At 55.1% G+C, this 18,766-nt stretch overlaps 1 protein-coding gene across 1 annotated transcript in view; it reads right to left on the minus strand.

Moving 5' to 3' along the window:
• Positions 1-2,814: 2,814 nt before the first annotated feature.
• Positions 2,815-18,766, minus strand: part of LOC144728430 (pleckstrin homology domain-containing family G member 5-like) — a 44,256-nt gene continuing 28,304 nt past the window's right edge. Inside the window, 11 exon segments of the mRNA XM_078607867.1 lie at positions 2,815-7,254; positions 8,143-8,276; positions 9,332-9,447; positions 10,162-10,294; positions 11,577-11,693; positions 12,328-12,465; positions 14,833-14,982; positions 15,215-15,325; positions 16,051-16,200; positions 16,981-17,031; positions 17,486-17,581. Coding sequence (XP_078463993.1) covers positions 6,357-7,254; positions 8,143-8,276; positions 9,332-9,447; positions 10,162-10,294; positions 11,577-11,693; positions 12,328-12,465; positions 14,833-14,982; positions 15,215-15,325; positions 16,051-16,200; positions 16,981-17,031; positions 17,486-17,581 — 2,094 coding nt within the window. The 3' untranslated portion in view covers positions 2,815-6,356.

An 18,766-nucleotide genomic window follows, 5' to 3' on the forward strand; every position in this document is an offset into this window, starting at 1 on the left:
ATCAGAGTGCAGCGCCACATTAAATACGCACTACAATGACAATAGTTTAAAGCGATTTGAAGCATGTTTTACTTGGGGGGGGGGGGGGGCAGAGCTTTGTGACGTCATATTTGAGGGGGGGGGTCTGACTTTTTGTGACGCCTTGTGATGAGGGGGGGGGTCAAAAATCGTCCAAAATCGCGTGACGTCATTTATGGACGGCCCCTACGACGACAAATGCCGTTTGTCCGCGAGGTCATTATTCTGTCGTGCACCTTATTGAAGTTAAACTACAAAAAAAACTGTTTTCTTTTGATCAGGTAATGTCCCCTGGAGCTACACGGACCTTTTTATTTTTAAACAAGCGACCTGTCGATACAAATGATAGCTCATCGAAGTGGCGGCTCTATCATGGAGGTTGATGGCAGACAAACTCTAAACGCGTGATGTTCATTATTCATGTCGAGGGAAAGACCGGAGAGAAATTCATCGCGACCACTGGGGGAGAGAGAGAGACACGCAAACTCCACATATACAGCAGGCGTCAGGGTCGGGATCGAACCCACGACCTCCTGTATACCAGGCGAGATAGTTAACATCTCGCCACGGAGAGAGACACACACAAACTCCACATATACAGCAGGCGTCAGGGTAGGGATCGAACCCACGACCTCCTGTATACCAGGCGAGGTAGTTAACATCTCACCACGGAGAGAGAGACACAAACTCCACATATACAGCAGGCGTCAGGGTCGAGATCGAACCCACGACCTCCTGTATACCAGGCGAGATAGTTAACATCTCACCACGGAGAGAGAGACACACACAAACTCCACATATACAGCAGGCGTCAGGGTAGGGATCGAACCCACGACCTCCTGTATACCAGGCGAGGGAGTTAACATCTCGCCACCGAAGCTCCCCTTAAACAGATGTCTTTTTGTCTGTTATCGCCTTGATAATTACTCCGAGTGATTAGAAGGATCAGTGACAAGTGATACTCCACTCAAATGAGCCACATTGATGCATTGGTGCTCCATCCCCTGTCCAGCAGAGCCAGTGGTGAACTTTCCACATTCCTGTGACGGGGAGCGAGTCTGTGGAGATCCCCACAAAGTGGTACTGATTGTTTTTTATCAACCCTATAGGTATGATGATGGGCTAAGTCAAACTCCCGCCCCAACCAATTGCCCCATGTCAAGATGACTGCTGCAATTACATTACAGTTTTTGTTTTACTTCGTATTCTTGGTTCTTTCGGTAAAGTCACGTAGAAGGGAAATAATGCATCTTCTTGGTTCTTTCGGTAAAGTCACGTAGAAGGGAAGTAATAAAATAATAAAAATAAAACAATAAAATAAAATAATTCTCACGACGTTTCGGCTACAACGCAAGCAGCCGTCTTCAGGTGAAGAATGAGACACTACCAAGCTAGGAGCTTATATATAAGCTGGGTTAGAGGTGGAAGAGCGCCTTAACAAAAAAAAGAATGTGCATATGAAGAGGAATTTAGCATATTCATGGCAAATGCGTAGGAGGTGGGCGGGGGGGTTTCTTTCCTTTGTTAATGCTATTCCCTGCACCCCCCCTTGGTGCTGCTGATCCTGCATAATGCATGGGCATAATATGACTTTGAAACCCCCCCGCCCACCTCCTACGCATTTGCCATGAATATGCTAAATTCCTCTTCATATGCACATTCTTTTTTTTTAAGGCGCTCTTCCACCTCCAACCCAGCTTATATATAAGCTCCTAGCTTGGTAATGTCTCATTCTTCACCTGAAGACGGCTGCTTGCGTTGTAGCCGAAACGTCGTGAGAATTATTTTATTATGTTTTATTTTTATTATTTTATTACTTCCCTTCTACGTGACTTTACCGAAAGAACCAAGAAGATGAATCCCTGCAGTCACGAAAGCTTTAAATGGAAATAATACAATAATAAAAATCAAATAATGAAACCCGATAGGAATGATGATGGGCTAAGTTTTACCTCGCTCAACAAATTCGACGATAATTGTTGAGGTTTTCTTTGTTATTTTTCTTGTTATTTGCCTCCAAGTGCCAACGCAGTCTCACCAAATAATAATGCCACCGCAATATTCCATCACATTGTGTATTTTTGGGGATCCCCATTAAAAATCAAAAGATCCCCACGTGTAGCCTGTAACATGCTGGTGGGGCTAGAGTGATGTTAGCGAGCACCCAGCGAGACCGGCACGGCACACGAGGGGTTTAGGTGACCGCCTTTATCTCCCCGACGCCGCCTGACTCGTGTGAGGCCGAGTCGACCTAGGGGAGGTCCAGCAGCAGTGGCTCGCCTGGTTGGTAAGAGTTGTGCGTCAACCACTGCACCACCGCTACTGTGAGTCACAACACCACTATACCCCAGTGCCGCATTCAGCTCGTGCGGGACCTGTAGCATATGTTGTAAAGGGGCACTAAGTAATATATTTTTTAAACGTAAATATTAAAACACCCACATTTTTAACTTGCATAGTAAAGTTATTGTATTTTTATCATTTGCTATACAGCCAAATACGACAAATCGCTAACCTTAAACACCCGGTCGTTCGTAAAAGTCGAAGGCGGTATAGTACTATAGTAATAGAGGAAGTCCAGTATCACTGAACCGAAATTAATAGCTTGAAAGCATTTAGCGCGGGGCCCTTGAAAATGCGGAGCCCGAAACATTTATAGATACTTTTGCAACTAGAATAATCCGGCATTACCACCACCCCCTCCGCCTCCACCACCACCACCACCACATTCTCTTGAGTAATCGCACCTTGCACACACTAAGTCCGCGTGGGAGACAGCGCATGAACACGCGTGCGTCAATTCGAGTCTTTATTCCACCACGAGAGGATGCTTAAACACAGCGCCTCGCCACGTCTCCTCCTCCTCCGCCGCATCGCCCACAACACATTTGTCAAACAGGGATTTATCGCCCACCGACATGTGCAACAGCATCGCTGCACCGTCCCACACTCGAGCACACAGGCAGGTCCACGGAATGACGCGTATCCACAGAGGTCACACACTCCCAAACATTCACCAGATATCACACATTGCCACACAAACCCACAGATATCACACATTCCCACAATAACAACCGCCATTCGCCACTAATTGGGGGTGACGTCACCACGGCGCTCGTGCCAGGCTACGTGCACCTTGAGGCCACGTAAAGTGTCGAACGCCCGCTGGCAGGTCACGGGGCAGACCCAGGTGCCACGGGTCGACTGACTGAGATGAGTGGCTGATGCACCACCTGTGCCCCCTACTGTGCCAACTTGCTGTGCTTTAGCCATCCGGCGCTCCGTTCGTTGTTGTGAGCGTCGCTCCTCCGCCCTCCGTTGTTGCTGGAGGGCGACTGCTTTCAACTGCCAAGTAGCGTCCTTCATGAGCCTCCTCCACAGAGGCCGATCTTGACACCGCTGGTACCAGTCATCGGCAAGTCAACTCCCACACACACACAAACCTACATATATCACACACTCCCACACACACAAACCCACAGATATCACACAATCAGACACAAACACCCACACAGACCACGCATTCCCACACACAAACCCAAATCAGATCAAAGACACTCGCGCACAGGACACAGTCCTGCACAGACACAAAAAACTCACACAAATCATGCGCAGAGACTGCCCCACAGCCAAACACACCGCCGCACAGAGATCTCACACACACACACGGACGCACTCGCACTTACAACACAGTGACGCCTTACATCGGCAGTCCACGCCCAGCATCGTGGGGACACGGCTCCCACGCGCGCTCCACAACTATCGCGTCGAACACGACAACGATCACGGCGGCGCGACGTTGAATGTCAAACGCGGAGGCCGAGACTCCGACCAGTGGCGACGCGAGACGGCCGAGAACACACGCGCACGCACACACACACACCTCGTGGTGCCCTAAAAGGGGGACTTGAAGTTGATTTGTTTTATTTAAACACCACGCAGCCCCACACACAGACTCGGAGATGAAGACAAAAAAGATCCCCCGTATAGCCTGTAACAGATTGTTGGGGCAAGTGCTGTTAGCGAGCACCTATGAAGGCCAGTAACGGCACACGAGCGGGTAGGGGTTGCCAGCACCACGCTCGACCGCCTTTGTCTCCCCAGTGGCGATGTTTACGCATCGCACCGGGTCTTCATTTGAGGTCGAGACGACCTGCACAACAAAGACTCATTCACACACACACATGCAGAATCACACGCAGAATCACACACACACGCAGAATCATACACAGAATCACACGCAGAATCACACACACACACGCAGAATCACACACACACACAGAATCACACACACACACGCAGAATCACACACACGCAGAATCACACACACACACGCAGAATCACACGCAGAATCACACACACACACGCAGAATCACACACACACACGCAGAATCACACGCAGAATCACACACTCCATGCGATTCACACGCATCTCTGCCACATCTTGGATCACGCTGCCTGGGTCGCCACCACATTTTATACAAAATACCTCATTTCCTCCATCCCAGCAGAGGCGACTGGGCCCGTTCATTCATTAATTCATTCACCTTCACATTAAGCTGGGTCTGGGTTCGAGTCCAGGTCCAATCTGTAGACTCTGCCCAATCGTTCACTCATCCAGGGTCAGGGAAGGCAGAAAAGCAGCAGTGCGCCTCTGGGTCGGAGACGTCTCACAGCTCACGGGGTTCCACCCGCGCTGGTCTCACGAGTATGGGTTCGAGTCCAAGCTGGAACCGACCCATCCCCACGATACATGCACACCGATGTACACATACAGGTTACAGCTGTACACCTTATTAACACCGGTGCAACACGCCTAATGCACGTGAACATCCTCAGTGCCTCATATTCTTGGTTCTTTTGGTAAAGTCACGTCGAAGGGAAATAATAATAAAAATTAAACAACATTCTCACGACGTTTCGATTGCAACACAAGCAATCATCATCAAGTGTGAAAACCACAGCAAGAAAATTGTGCTTTTCACACCTAATGATGATTGCTTGTGTTGCAATCGAAACGTCGTGAGAATTTAATAGTTTTATTTTATTATTTTATTATTTCCCTTCTACGTGACTTTACCGAAAGAATCAAGAACATGAATCCCTGCAGTCACGAAAGCTTTAAATCGAAAAATCTTCAGGGCCCTTCACCTGTGCACGACAAACCTGAACACCTTTACAGCCCCTGTGCACCTGTACAGCGGAATGCTCGTACTCCCAGTCGTTACCTGTGCGTGCCAACACCTTGGACACGAACTCTTTACGCGTGTACACCTTTACACATTTGACACATGTAAACCTCCACAACACCGGCACACCATTATACCTGTACACCTGTAAACAATTACACACCTGTGCAGCAGTAAACCCCGCCGACATGCGCACCAGCTAACCTATATCAGGTTCTGCAGCAGCGCACGATACCCGTGCATCTGTATACATGTACGATTGCATTGTGTACCTGTACGGCTACATGCACGTTCACCCGTTCACTTGTATTCGTTCCCGGTTCCGGCATGGCCAATCTCCTCCAGTGGCCGTGTGGATGGGTTTCCATGTGTGCACGTTTTTTTAGCCATGCAACTATAATGGTTTTAATGCACTGTGCTACCCAGTGGAATATGCGCAAAAGCACGCACGAACACCAACACACATCCATACACAGGCACATCCAACAACGACAACAACAGCGGCCAACATTCACCACGAAGCGGTGATTATGTCACCATGGCGCTTGAGCCAGGCTGTAGGTGCCCTTTGAAGCTATCACGTCGAGTGTGGAATGTTTTCGATGCTAGGAGGCGGCCACGGGGCAGACCCAGGTGCCATGGGTTGACTGGTTGGGATGACAAAGACAAAGGTCCCCCCCCCCCGTATAGCCTCAACAGACTGTTGGGGAAAATGCTGTTAGCGAGCATCTATGAAGGCCGGTACGGCAAACGAGGGGGTTGGTGGCCAGCACCACGCCCAGCCACCTTTGTCTCCCCAGTGGCGATGTTCACACACTGCACCAAATACTCATTTGAGGCCGAATTGCCCAGGACCGGTTCAGATAATCGTTATTGGTGTCGACCGTGAGCGGGAATCGAACCCGAGTTGCTGGGTTTGTAGTGTAGCATGCTAACCGCTATGCCACACCGCTCCATATCCACACACACTCACCTCGCAACCACACACCACACAACCACTCACCAATATACAAGTGCGCAAACACGCGTACGCACCCGCGCTCCGAGACCCACACCAACCCACGTAGGTACGGACGTACGCCCGTCACTTCTCGCAACGTCCCCCCATTTCTCGTTCCCCCCGGGCTGGGTCCGTGTCGGGGTCACGCCTCACTCGAGGCCGAACTCCATGCTGTCGGACAGCTCGGTGCTGCTGCCCGCCCTGCAGACCTTGCTGGGGCTGCCCGAGAAGACCTGCGGAGGTCGCGCCCTGCCCGACGCCCTGCCCGCCACCCCGGGGACTCCACCACCACCACGCGGGGGGTGGTGGTGGGGGTGGTGGTGCCCGGCTGGGTTGCTCGCACAGTCCAGGGGGTCCGCCAGGGCGACCGGCACCAGGCTGCAGTCGGACAGGGACCTGAACTTCGAGTTCTCGGGGTCGAGCGAGAGTCCGGACGCGGAGGTCGCGGGCGATCGTCCGCCGCCCGTGTCGCAGGACACGTCGGTCATGCTGCGGCAGAACGGCGGCGGCGGCTCCTGCTGCTGCCGCCGGAGGAGCGAGCGAGGCGGCGGCGGCGGCGCGTCGTGGGACGCGAAGTCGTCGGCGGAGCTGCACGGCATCACGTCCTCGCCCATGTGCGGGAGGCTGTGCTCCGACTTCCAGCGCATGATGGAGGCGGCGGTGCTCTCCGCCGGGAGCTGCCGGCGCCGCGGGGGCCGCGAGCCGACGGTGCGGCGGCACGGGTCGGCGGCGTCCGTCTGCGACGGAGCGCGACAGGAAGCATGGCGGTGGTCCGAGTCCAAGCTCCCTCCTCCTCCTCCTCCTCCGTCTCCATCGTCTCCTCCACCCGCTTCATCTCCTCCTTGTTCTCCCGTTCCTCCTCCGCCTCCTGGGGCACCCGCACCGTCCCCCCCGGAGGGCTCCGAGGGGTCGTGGAGGAACGAGAAGCTGAGCCCCGCGCCATAGGAGTCGTCGATGGGCAGGCTCGCCGAGGAGGGCCCCTCCTCGCTCTCCGAGTCGCCCGACGTGGTGAGCACGAGTCGGGGTGGGGCGACGAACGGCATGGACCTGGTGAGGAGGTGAGAGGTGAGTGAGGGGGGCGGAGAAGAGTGAGGAGTTGGACCCAACTCACAAATAAAATCATGACGAGATCGTGTCCCCGATTGCACAGATCTCTGTTCACGCATACATCTCCAAAGACAAAGATCCCCAATACAGCCATGAACATGCTGCAAGGGCAAGTACTGCTAGCTAGCACCTTTAAAGGCTGGCACGGTGCACAAGGGGGTAGGTGGCCAGCGCCAAGCCCGGCAAAATTTGTCTCTCCAATGCCGATGTTTACAGACATCGCCAAGTACTCTTTACGGCTGAGTTGATCTAGGCGAGCCCCAGGCTCCATTAAAATATTTTGCCGCTGTTTATTGGTCGTGAGCGGGAATCGAACTCAGGTCACTGGGTTTCCAGCTCAGTGTGCTCCCCATAGGGAGCGGTAGTGCAGTGCGCTCACCTCCACACACACCTAAACTAGTTTTTTTTATTTTACCAGGTAAGGCCAACTGAGCTCAGAAGTGACCTGGCCACAATTGATATCTCAACAAAGTGGCTTATCACGTGGAAATTTATAGCAACCAAATACTCTTAAGCGTACGTTTCTTAAGTGTGGTGGGAAACACCGGAGGACCGGGAAAAAACTACACACGACCACGGGGATAACATGCCAACTCCAAACACAGAGGCATCGTCAGGGTCGGGATCGAACCCACGACCTCCTGCACACCAGGCGAGGGAGTTAACATCTCACCACCACGGCTCCCCAACACACACCCGTCCCATGCATACATCTGCGTACACATCCATGCGTACGCGTGCACACACCTGCAAACGCGCGCACACGTCCGCCCGCAACACACATCTGCCCGCGGAAATCTGCACACACCGCTGGCCCCCTGGGCGTACCGGTCGGGGGTCCCGTGGGGCGGGGCGGTGCTGTGCGCCTGCACGAGGCTGAACACGGGGATGAGGCTCAGGTCCGGCTCGTTGCTCAGACGGCGCCGCTCGCTCTCCTGGGCGCGCACGCTCGCGAGGGAGACCTGGGGCGGCCACGACACGCGCCCGCGCGCGACGTCAGTGGAGAATCCACGGACTCGCGTAGAGACGCACGGACACGTAGAGACCCACATGCTCCCGTAGAGATCCATATGCTCGCGTGGGAACCAACATGCTCCTGGAGAGCCACATGCTCCTGTTGGGAGTCGCATACTCCCGTAGAGACCCACAGGCTCCTGTAGAGACCCACAGGCTCCTGTAGAGACCCACAGACTCCCGTAGAGACCCACAGACTCGGGTAGAGACCCACAGACTCATGTGGAGACCGACAGACTCGGGTAGAGACCCACAGGCTCATGTAGAGACCCACAGACTCCCGTAGAGACCCACATACTCCCGTAGAGACCCACAGGCTCCTGTAGAGACCCACAGGCTCCTGTAGAGACCCACAGACTCGGGTAGAGACCCACAGGCTCATGTAGAGACCCACAGACTCCCGTAGAGACCCACAGGCTCATGTAGAGACCCACAGACTCACGTAGAGACCCACAGGCTCATGTAGAGACCCACAGGCTCATGTAGAGACCCACAGACTCGGGTAGAGACCCACAGACTCAGGTAGAGACCCACAGACTCCCGTAGAGACCCACAGGCTCATGTAGAGACCCACAGACTCGGGTAGAGACCCACAGACTCATGTGGAGACCGACAGACTCGGGTAGAGACCCACAGGCTCATGTAGAGACCCACAGGCTGGCATAGGAACCCATAGTCTCACATGAACATAGATGCAGTACTCAGATAGAGTCCCCCTAGATTTGCATACTGACCCATAGTCTCACGTAGACACTCATATAGAGACCCCTATATTCACAGAGATGCCCATAGACCCACATAGACCAATAAACTCATACAGAGACACAGATCCATAGACTGGCATAGAGGCCCCTACACTCACATAGAGACCAAAAGACTCGCACAGAGGCGAGGGGCGCTGTGTGGACGTGATAGAAGGCGGGGTGAAAATGCGTAAAGGTGAGCGGAGGTTGGGTTCAGTGAGGATGGTGAGTGGAAGTTGAGTGGTGAGAATGGCGAGGACCTGGGCGGCAGAGAGGGCCTCCACCCACTCCTGGGCAGCTGGGACTCCGCTCGCCTGGAAAGCCAAAGCTGCCGACACGGTCCCGTACTCGGTGAGGTACACGATCAGGAAGGAGCCTGCACGAAAACAACGAACATCGTCGTCGTCATCCACAAGGCTAGGTCACACGATGTCGATGATGATGATGATAACGACGATGATGGTGATTGTTGACAATGATCATTCCAGTAAACGTGCAACATTCGACCCAAGTTGGCATGTGGTTCGAACCGTTGTCCCAACGTTCCATGCTCACTGGGTATAATGTTGACAATGGTCTAAGTAGACAAGTAATGGCTATGCTTATCATGATGATGATCATCATGGTTGTGTCCACTGTAATTGACGACCAATGGCAATGATATTGTTTATGATAATGGTGACGATGGTTATTGTGATTATGTTGACTGTGATGATGATGGCGATTTTGATGATGATGGCGATTGTGATGATGATGGCGATTTTGATGATGATGGCGATTGTGATGATGATGATGATGGCGATTGTGATGATGATGATGATGGCGATTGTGATGATGATCATGGCGATTGTGATGATGACGATGATGGCGATTGTGATGATGACGATGATGGCGATTGTGATGATGATGATGACGATTGTGATGATGATGATGGCGATTGTGATAATGATGATGGCGATGATGATGATGGCGATTGTGATGATGACGATGATGATGGCGATTGTGATGATGATGGCGATTGTGATGATGGTGATGATGATGGCGATTGTGATGATGATGATGGCGATTGTGATGATGACGCTGGTCGAACCCGGGTCTCGGAGCTCCCTGCACACGAGTCGGTCTACGGCCATGGGGGGCCGGATGATTCGAGTCTTCTCGCCGCGCCGCGTCCACTTCGACACGAGCAGCAGGTCCGTGAAGAGCACGCAGTGCACGTCCAGCTGGGGGCGGGGGGGGGTCAAGAGGGTTTGGAGTCACGGGGTCAAGGGACATGGGGATATGGAGTCATGGAACACGGGGATATGCGGACCTGGGACACGGGGATATGGCGATTGAACACGTCGGCTTTCGCGACCAATATTACTCATAATAAAGGGTTTTTTGGGTCAGATAGCGTGAATATAAATGTGTCGTTAATCCCGCCACCAGCCGACACAGCCAATTATTAAGGTTTATCACGGAAACAAAACGGGACAATTGTATTGCTACTTCAGCACCACCGGTGTTGTTAGAGAGTAAACCCACACCGTTTACAATAAACAACAAAAATTGGGATCTTCGAGGCACGGGGTGATGTGGCACGTAGGAGGCCAGGGGGACACAGGGTCACAGAGACATGAGGACACAAAGACGTGGAGGGACACAGGGTCACAGAGACATGGGGACACAAAGATGTGGAGGGACACAGGGTCACAGAGACATGAGGACACAAAGATGTGGAGGGACACAGGGTCACAGAGACGTGGGGACATGAGGGCACAAAGACTTGGAGGGTCACAGGGTCACAGGGTCACAGGGACGTGGGGAATTCGGAGGCATGTAGGCAAGGGTCCAGGAGGACACGGGAATATGTTTTTTTTATTTTACCAGGTAAGACCCCACTGAGCTATTGAGCTACTTTTCAGAAGCTACCTGGCCACAAATGATAGGCCAATTAAGAGACTTATCATTTGGAAAATGGATAGCAGCCAAATACTCTAAACGCGTGTTGATTCTATATGTGGAGAAAAAAAACCAGAGGATTCGGAGAAATATCCATACGACCACGGGGAGTGAGAAACGCAAACTCAGAATATACAGGCATCTTCAGGGTCGGGATCGAACCCACGGCCTCCTATGTATCAGGCGAGGCAGATAATATCTCACCACCGTGGCAAATATGGGGACATGGGTATTGCAGACGGCATAATGGGAACAAGGTGGGGCAAAGTGATACAGGGGTATGGAGACGTATATATGTTAAACTTCTTTCACACCGTACGTATCCAACCTTACTAATGGGAGGTGCGTGGGAAGGAGATGCGGTGACATCTGGGGGGGCGGGGGGGAAGTGGAATGTGGGGTCACTGGTGCTGCAGGGGGCGACGAGGTCATGGAGCCGTGGGAGGCAGGGCATGGAGACTCGGGGAGCTGCGGAGGGCTTTGGCAACCGTGGCTCCGCCGCTTGGACGAGGTTGTGCGAGGAGGAGGTTGAACAACAACAAGCGCTGTGCGGCGTCGTACCCGGTCCCTGCCGTCCCTCATCTTGAGGGGTCCCTCCAGCACGACCTCGCGGTACCGCGACCGCCCGGCCCCCGGGATGGGGCCCATGAGGTCCAGGCAGCTGAACTCCAGCAGGATCTGCAGGGGTCACGGAGACACGATGGCGCTCGCGAGAATTGTATCGGCAGCGGTGATGGTGGTGGCGATGACGATGATGGCGACAGTAATGATGATACTCGTCATGATAATGATGACAGTGGTTGTGATGATAGTGACAATGATGATAATCATGATGGTTGTAGTGGTGTTGCTGCTGCTACTGGTGGTGATTTTTCAGGTTCTGATGATAATGGCAGTCGTGATAATGGAGATGATGATGATGGTGGTGGTGGTTGTAGTGGTGGTGGTGGTAGGGGTAGCGATGATGGAATACCTGTCAACCCATACGGTTTTATTCGTATTCTTGTCCAGGTAAATTGAGTACAAAAATGTTTTGTCTATTTGTTCGTGTTTCTCCCTTGTGATGGGACTTTAAGGATGAACGCTGAGATTTATAAGGGCACGGGGTGACCAATAAGGTCTGAATCGGTCTGTAATAATGTAGGGCACTGAAAAGGGGCTGACAGGGATGTAGTGGTGATGATGAAAATTATAGTGGTGATGAAAAAAATGACGACGGTGATGGCAGTGATGATAATGGTGGTAATGACGGTGACGACGACAACGATGACGATGATGATGATGGTTACGGTCCAGAAGGTTGTCCCCTCACCCTGTCCACCTCCTCGGAGCCAGGCTCCACCACCTCGTAGGCCTCAATCCGCGCCGCCACTCCCACCACGCGCCGCTGCTCCTGCCGCATCTTCAACTCGGCGTTCACCTCGGCGATGAACCCCTCCACGCTCTCCGCCTGCACACACGTCGCTCACCTCGTCACCGCCTCGCCCACCTCGTCACTCTCCGCCTGCACACACGCCGCCCACCTCATCGCTCTCCGCCTGCACACACGCCGCCCACCTCGTCGCTCTCCGCCTGCACACACGTCGCTCACCTCGTCGCTCTCCGCCTGCACACACGCCGCCCACCTCGTCGCTCTCCGCCTGCACACACGCCGCCCACCTCGTCGCTCTCCGCCTGCACACACGTCGCTCACCTCGTCGCTCTCCGCCTGCACACACGTCGCTCACCTCGTCACTCTCCGCCTGCACACACGCCGCCCACCTCGTCGCTCTCCGCCTGCACACACGCCGCCCATCTCGTCGCTCTCCGCCTGCACACACGTCGCTCACCTCGTCGCTCTCCGCCTGCACACACGCCGCCCATCTCGTCGCTCTCCGCCTGCACACACGCCGCCCACCTCGTCGCTCTCCGCCTGCACACACGTCGCTCACCTCGTCGCTCTCCGCCTGCACACACGCCGCCCACCTCGTCGCTCTCCGCCTGCACACACGCCGCCCACCTCGTCGCTCTCCGCCTGCACACACGCCGCTCACCTCGTCACCGCCCCGCCCACCTCGTCGCTCTCCGCCTGCACACACGTCGCCCACCTCGTCGCTCTCCGCCTGCACACACGCTCACCTCGTCGCTCTCCGCCTGCACACACGTCGCTCACCTCGTCGCTCTCCGCCTGCACACAAACGGCTCACTTCGTCGCCGACCTCCACGTTTTCCGCCTACACAAACGAACCTCATCACTCACCCTCCTCACCAGATCACTCACTCTGGTGTGAGATGCAGGGTGCAGGGTGAGGGTGCAGGGTGCAGGGTACAGGGTGCAGGGTGCTGGGTGCAGGGTGCTGGGTACAGTGTGAGGGCGCAGGGTGCAGGGTGCATGATGCATGGTGCAGGGTATAGGGTGCAGGGTGCTGGGTACAGGGTGGAGGGTGGAGGGTGCAGGGTGCAGGGTGCAGGGTGCATGGTGCATGGTGCAGGGTGCTGGGTGCTGGGTGCAGGGTGCAGGGTACTGGGTACAGGGTACAGGGTACAGGGTGCAGCGTGCAGGGTGCAGGGTGCAGGGGGCAGGGTGCAGGGTGCATGGTACATGGTGCAGGGTGCAGGGGGCAGGGTGCATGGTGCAGGGTGCAGGGTGCTGGGTTCTGGGTGCAGGGTGCAGGGTGCAGGGTACAGGGTACAGGGTGCAGGGTGCAGGGTGCAGGGTGCAGGGGGCAGGGTGCAGGGTGCATGGTACATGGTGCAGGGTGCAGGGTGCAGGGGGCAGGGTGCATGGTGCAGGGTGCAGGGTGCTGGGTGCAGGGTGCAGGGTGCAGGGTGCATGGTGCAGGGTGAGTGTGCAGGGTGCAGGGTGCAGGGTGCAGGGTGCAGGATGCAAGGTGCATGGTGCAGGGTGCAGGGTGCATGGTACATGTGTAGTGTGATACGCGCTGGGGTAGGGATCGTGTGCCAGCGCGTAGTGATTGGCTGTGTGTGTTGGTGACGCGCGCTGACGGTGAAGGATCAGGGGTCAGCGCGGGGTCGGGGGTTATGAGGCAGTGATTGGTTGGGTATGAGTGACGCGCGCTGACAGCGATGGGATCCTGGGGCAAGCGCGCGGGGATTGGTCAACTAAGGGGGATGCTCACGTCGAGGTCCGCATACGCTCCGTCTCCCGTGAGCGGGGGCTATATACGTGGTGCGCACAGGCGCACGGGGAGCGAGTGACCAGCGAAGACTGAAGACGGAGGAGGAAGAGATAGGGCCCTGCGGTACCTAGTCCCGCTGTCCTGTAGGGGCCGGGGCTCTGTGTGACCCAGAGGCGGAACCCTGGGACCCGGGGCCGAGCGTCCGTGAGAGGGCCGGCCCTTGGGACTCAGAGGTTGTGGCCCACGCCCAAGCTGGGGTGGGCCTGTAGGCTCCACGGACGTTACGGGGCGGAGTGCAGTGTGAGCATGCAGTCAGAGGCATAGTAACTACACGTGTCAAGTGAAGTGTGTGTAGTCAGAGGAATAGTGACCACACGTGTCAAGTGAAGTGTGTGTAGTCAGAGGAATAGTGACCACACGTGTCAAGTGAAGTGTGTATAGTCAGAGGAATAGTGACCACACGTTGTATCGTGACAAGTCAAGGTTTAATAAAAAGTGTGCTACCCGTCAAGTGGTTTCCTGCCGTCATTCCAATACTTCACATGGTGCAGGGTGCAGGGTGCAGGGTGCAGGGTGCAGGGTGCAGGGTGCAGGGTGCAGGGTGCAGGGTACAGGGTACAGGGTACAGGGTGCATGGTACATGGTGCAGGGTGGAGGGTGCAGGGTGCATGGTGCAGGGTGCAGGGTGCTGGGTTCACCATGGCCAGCAGGGCGGTGCGGTCCTCCTCCGCGTCGGTCTTGTGCAGCATGGCTCGCAGCAGCAGCGGGTACTTGGTGAGGCGCTGGTGAGGGCTCGCCAGCATGTCCAGCAGCTTGAGCCGGCTGCACGGCTTCTGGGACTCGGCCCACTGCGCCCACACCCATACACGTACACACCCATACACACCCATATACACACTGATACTCATACACACCCATGTGCGTGGTGTGGCGGTGCGGTGTGCGTGGTGTGGCGGTGTGTGTGGCGGTGCGGTGTGCGTGGTGTGGCGGTGTGCGTGGTGCGTGGTGTGGCGACATGGTGCGTGGTGGTGCTGTGTGTGCGTGTCGTGGCGGCGTGCCACGTGGTGACGTGCCGCTGACCGTGAGGTAGATGCGGAAGACCTCGTTGTCGCGGATGAGGCTGCGGGCGTAGTCCGTGCTCTGCTGCTCGCTCAGGTAGTACCGCAGGTACGGCTCGAAGCGCTCGCGGAACTACGCACCACGGCACCACCCCACACACCACGCGGTACACACACACACAGCACACACCACACGGTACACACACAGCACACACCACGACACACACAGCACACACAGGCACACAGCACACACAGGCACACAGCACACCACACAACGCACACAACGGTAAACACACCATGGTACACGCACCACGACACACGCAGCACACACCACGATACAGCACATACCACGATACACACACAACGGTACACACAGCACACACCGAATCACGGCGCGCCATGGCACGCACAGCGCACCACGCACCACGGGATACACACAGCACGCCACACACCGTGCACCATGCCACGGGGCACACACGCCGCAAACAGCACGCAGAACACACCACGGCAGACGTCGTCACAGAACGGCCTTCTAAACTCTCCCATGCGAGAGGTTCTACCCACACTCGGGGCCAGGGCTAGAGTGGTGGGTGGGTTAGAGGGTGGGTTAGAGCGTGGGTGGGTTAGAGTGGTGGGTGGGTTAGAGGGTGGGTTAGAGTGTGGGTGGGTTAGAGTGTGGGTGGGTTAGAGTGTGGGTGGGTTAGAGTGTGGGTGGGTTAGAGTGTGGGTGGGTTAGAGTGTGGGTGGGTTAGAGTGGTGGATAGGTTAGAGTGTGGGTGGGTTCGGGCCTGGAGTTGGCTCGAGGGCTGTTAAGAGCCCCGGGGCCTTCGTGTGACAAGGGCGGGGGGGGGGGCTCACCCCGGTAAAAGCCCCGTGGAGGTCAGCGGGGCGGAGCGGCGCGCGCAACGAGCGCGACCGCTGGAGCGCGGGCGCCAGCTGCTCCCGCCACAGCCCCTTGTGCAGCGCCAGCAGCTGCGGCACGTTCACAAACACACGCTCCACCTGCACCTGCACCACCACCGGAGGGACGTGGGGGGGGGGGGATCGGTGATTGTGGGCGACGTCACGGGCCGTCACAGAACATCGTCGACCAGTGCAGCAGACGACTGATGGCGACGGGGCGGCACGGGCTGTGACATCGCGCGTGGTAATAAACCATCACCACGCGAACTCCGCTGGTCATCCTCGCAGCAGCAGCAGCAGCGGCAGCAGCAGCGGCAGCAGCAGCAGCAGCGGCAGCGGCAGCAGTAGCAGCAGCAGCAGCAGCGGCGGCAGCAGCAGCAGCGGCGGCAGCAGCAGCAGCAGCGGCAGCAGCAGCAGCAGCGGCAGCAGCAGCGGCAGCAGCGGCAGCAGCAGCGGCAGCAGCAGCAGCAGCGGCAGCAGCAGCGGCAGCAGCAGCAACGGCAGCAGCAGCAGCAGCGGCAGCAGCAGCAGCAGCAGCAGCAGCAGCAGCGGCAGCAGCGGCGGTGGATTTTGGCTGCTGGCCATCGAACAAAGACGGCGGTCACCGTCGTCGAGCGCTTTCAGGTGCGCTTCTGCGGCCGTCTGGAACGCTCTTCTTTCCGATATTAGGAAGCCGCTGTAGCTGTGCACTTTCAAATCTCGATTGAAAACTCATTTCTTTAGAACTGCTTTTTGTGCTTAGTTTGTTGGCCTTCCCCCGCACCTCCGATGAGCGCTGCTGGCTACGTTACGGTGCGAAAGGAGTTCAACACACATACTTCACAGGCTGTCGCCGGCCCGTACAGACTCGAACGAGCGTCACGGACGGCATCGTCGTGAGCTCACCTCTCTGAGCAGCCCCGTCTCCTGCAGGTTGAGCAGGCAGCTGATGAAGAGCTGCACCCAGAGACGAGCACAGACACACGGGTGTCAGAAACGGAGACGCGATTCACTCGCTCACTCGTTCATCATTTCATTCGTTCGACTCGCTCGCTCACGGGAAATCTTCGACAGGCATCCACTCGACACAATTCATTCGCTGGGTCAATCACCCCACGCGTTTATTCACTCGTTCGTTCACTCGCCCATTAATCTCATTTGCTCACCCGCGCACTCATTCCTGAACACATTCACGTGTCCATTCATTTATTGAGGAATCGATTAATTCACTCAATCCGCTCATTCAACCATCAGTGGGAATCGGTGAGGATGGGTAAGAATCGTTGGAGAATGGCGAGGACTGGTGAGGATGGGTAAGAATCGGTGGAGAATGGCGACGATTGGTGGAGAATTGTGTGGATCGGTGAGGATTGATGATTGGCGAGTATCGAAGGGGACCAAGGCCACTCACGTCGCAGAGGAGCTGCAGGCTACGCATGTAGGACATCTCGGTGCTGAACAGCTCCCACGTGGCCTCCTGCTGCTGGTAGCTCCGGTGGCTCAGGCTCTAAGAGGTGGACAATGCGCGGTGGACATGTTCAACGACACACCATGTTGCCTCGAGAAAATACACATCTTCGCCGGGGGAAACAAAGACGGCCGGGGGCCATTAAGGCGCCACACCTCAGGTACTCGAATATGAATAGGTACTCGAGTGGTATTTCTTTCTGGAAGATTTGCTGGTTCATCCCAGGATGTTCCTGTTGCGCGTCGTCGCTTTAAGATGTTCTCTGTTCATATATCGTTTGTTGCGGTTGCACCCGACTCAAGAGCCGCACGGCTCTCAGGGCTATACCTAATAAATGAAACTTGAAAAACTTGAATAATTAATATTTCCCACAACCTCCACCGCCTATGACGACGCCTGCGATTAGCGCGGTCGGGGGCGACGCGCGTCCCTCAAGTTCAAGTTCATTTATTAGGTATAGCCCTGCGAGCCATTCGGCTCTTGAATCGGGTGCAACCGCTGAATCGGATTACCAAGTCCCAACATAAACTATTTTTGAATGTAATTTTTACCAGGTAATAGCCCACTGAGCTATGTAGCTATTTTCAAAAGTGACCTGGTCATCACAAATGATAGCTCAACGAAGCGGCTTATCATCATCATCACGTGGACATTTATAGCAGCCAAATACTCTAAAACGCGTGACGTTGATTCTAAATGTGGAGGGAAAACCCGGAGGGCCTGGAGAAAAATCCGCGCGACCACGGGGAGAGAGAGAGACACCACAAACTCCAAATATACAACAGCAGGCATCAGGGCCAGGTGAGATCGTTAACATCTCGACACCACATTGGAGTCAAACCCGTCGGCATGCGACCGACCGAGAGACTCGGCCCGGCAACCCAAACTCACAGGCAGCTCGAGTTCAATGTACATTGAATATTGCAGCCTCTGCAGACAACCCAGAATCGGAATAGCGTAACTAAACTGGCTGAATCCGATGAGCTATTAAGCTCTTTTTCACAGATGTGCAGTCGGTGCACGGGGTCACAACGTTACACCAACAAAGAGGACACAAACACGATACGAGTGCAAAGGAAAGGTAAACAAATCTCTTTAAAAACAAATACAAATTAAACGAAAAAAAATGTTTTATTGGTTCTTTCGGAAAAAGTGACGTAGAAGGGAAATAATAAAATAATAAAAATATTCAACAAAACAAAAATGTATTTTTTATATTTATTA

The sequence above is a fragment of the Lampetra planeri genome, chromosome 28 (genome assembly GCF_965212315.1).
Source record: "Lampetra planeri chromosome 28, kcLamPlan1.2.h2, whole genome shotgun sequence".
NCBI classification, from domain to species: domain Eukaryota; kingdom Metazoa; phylum Chordata; class Hyperoartia; order Petromyzontiformes; family Petromyzontidae; genus Lampetra; species Lampetra planeri.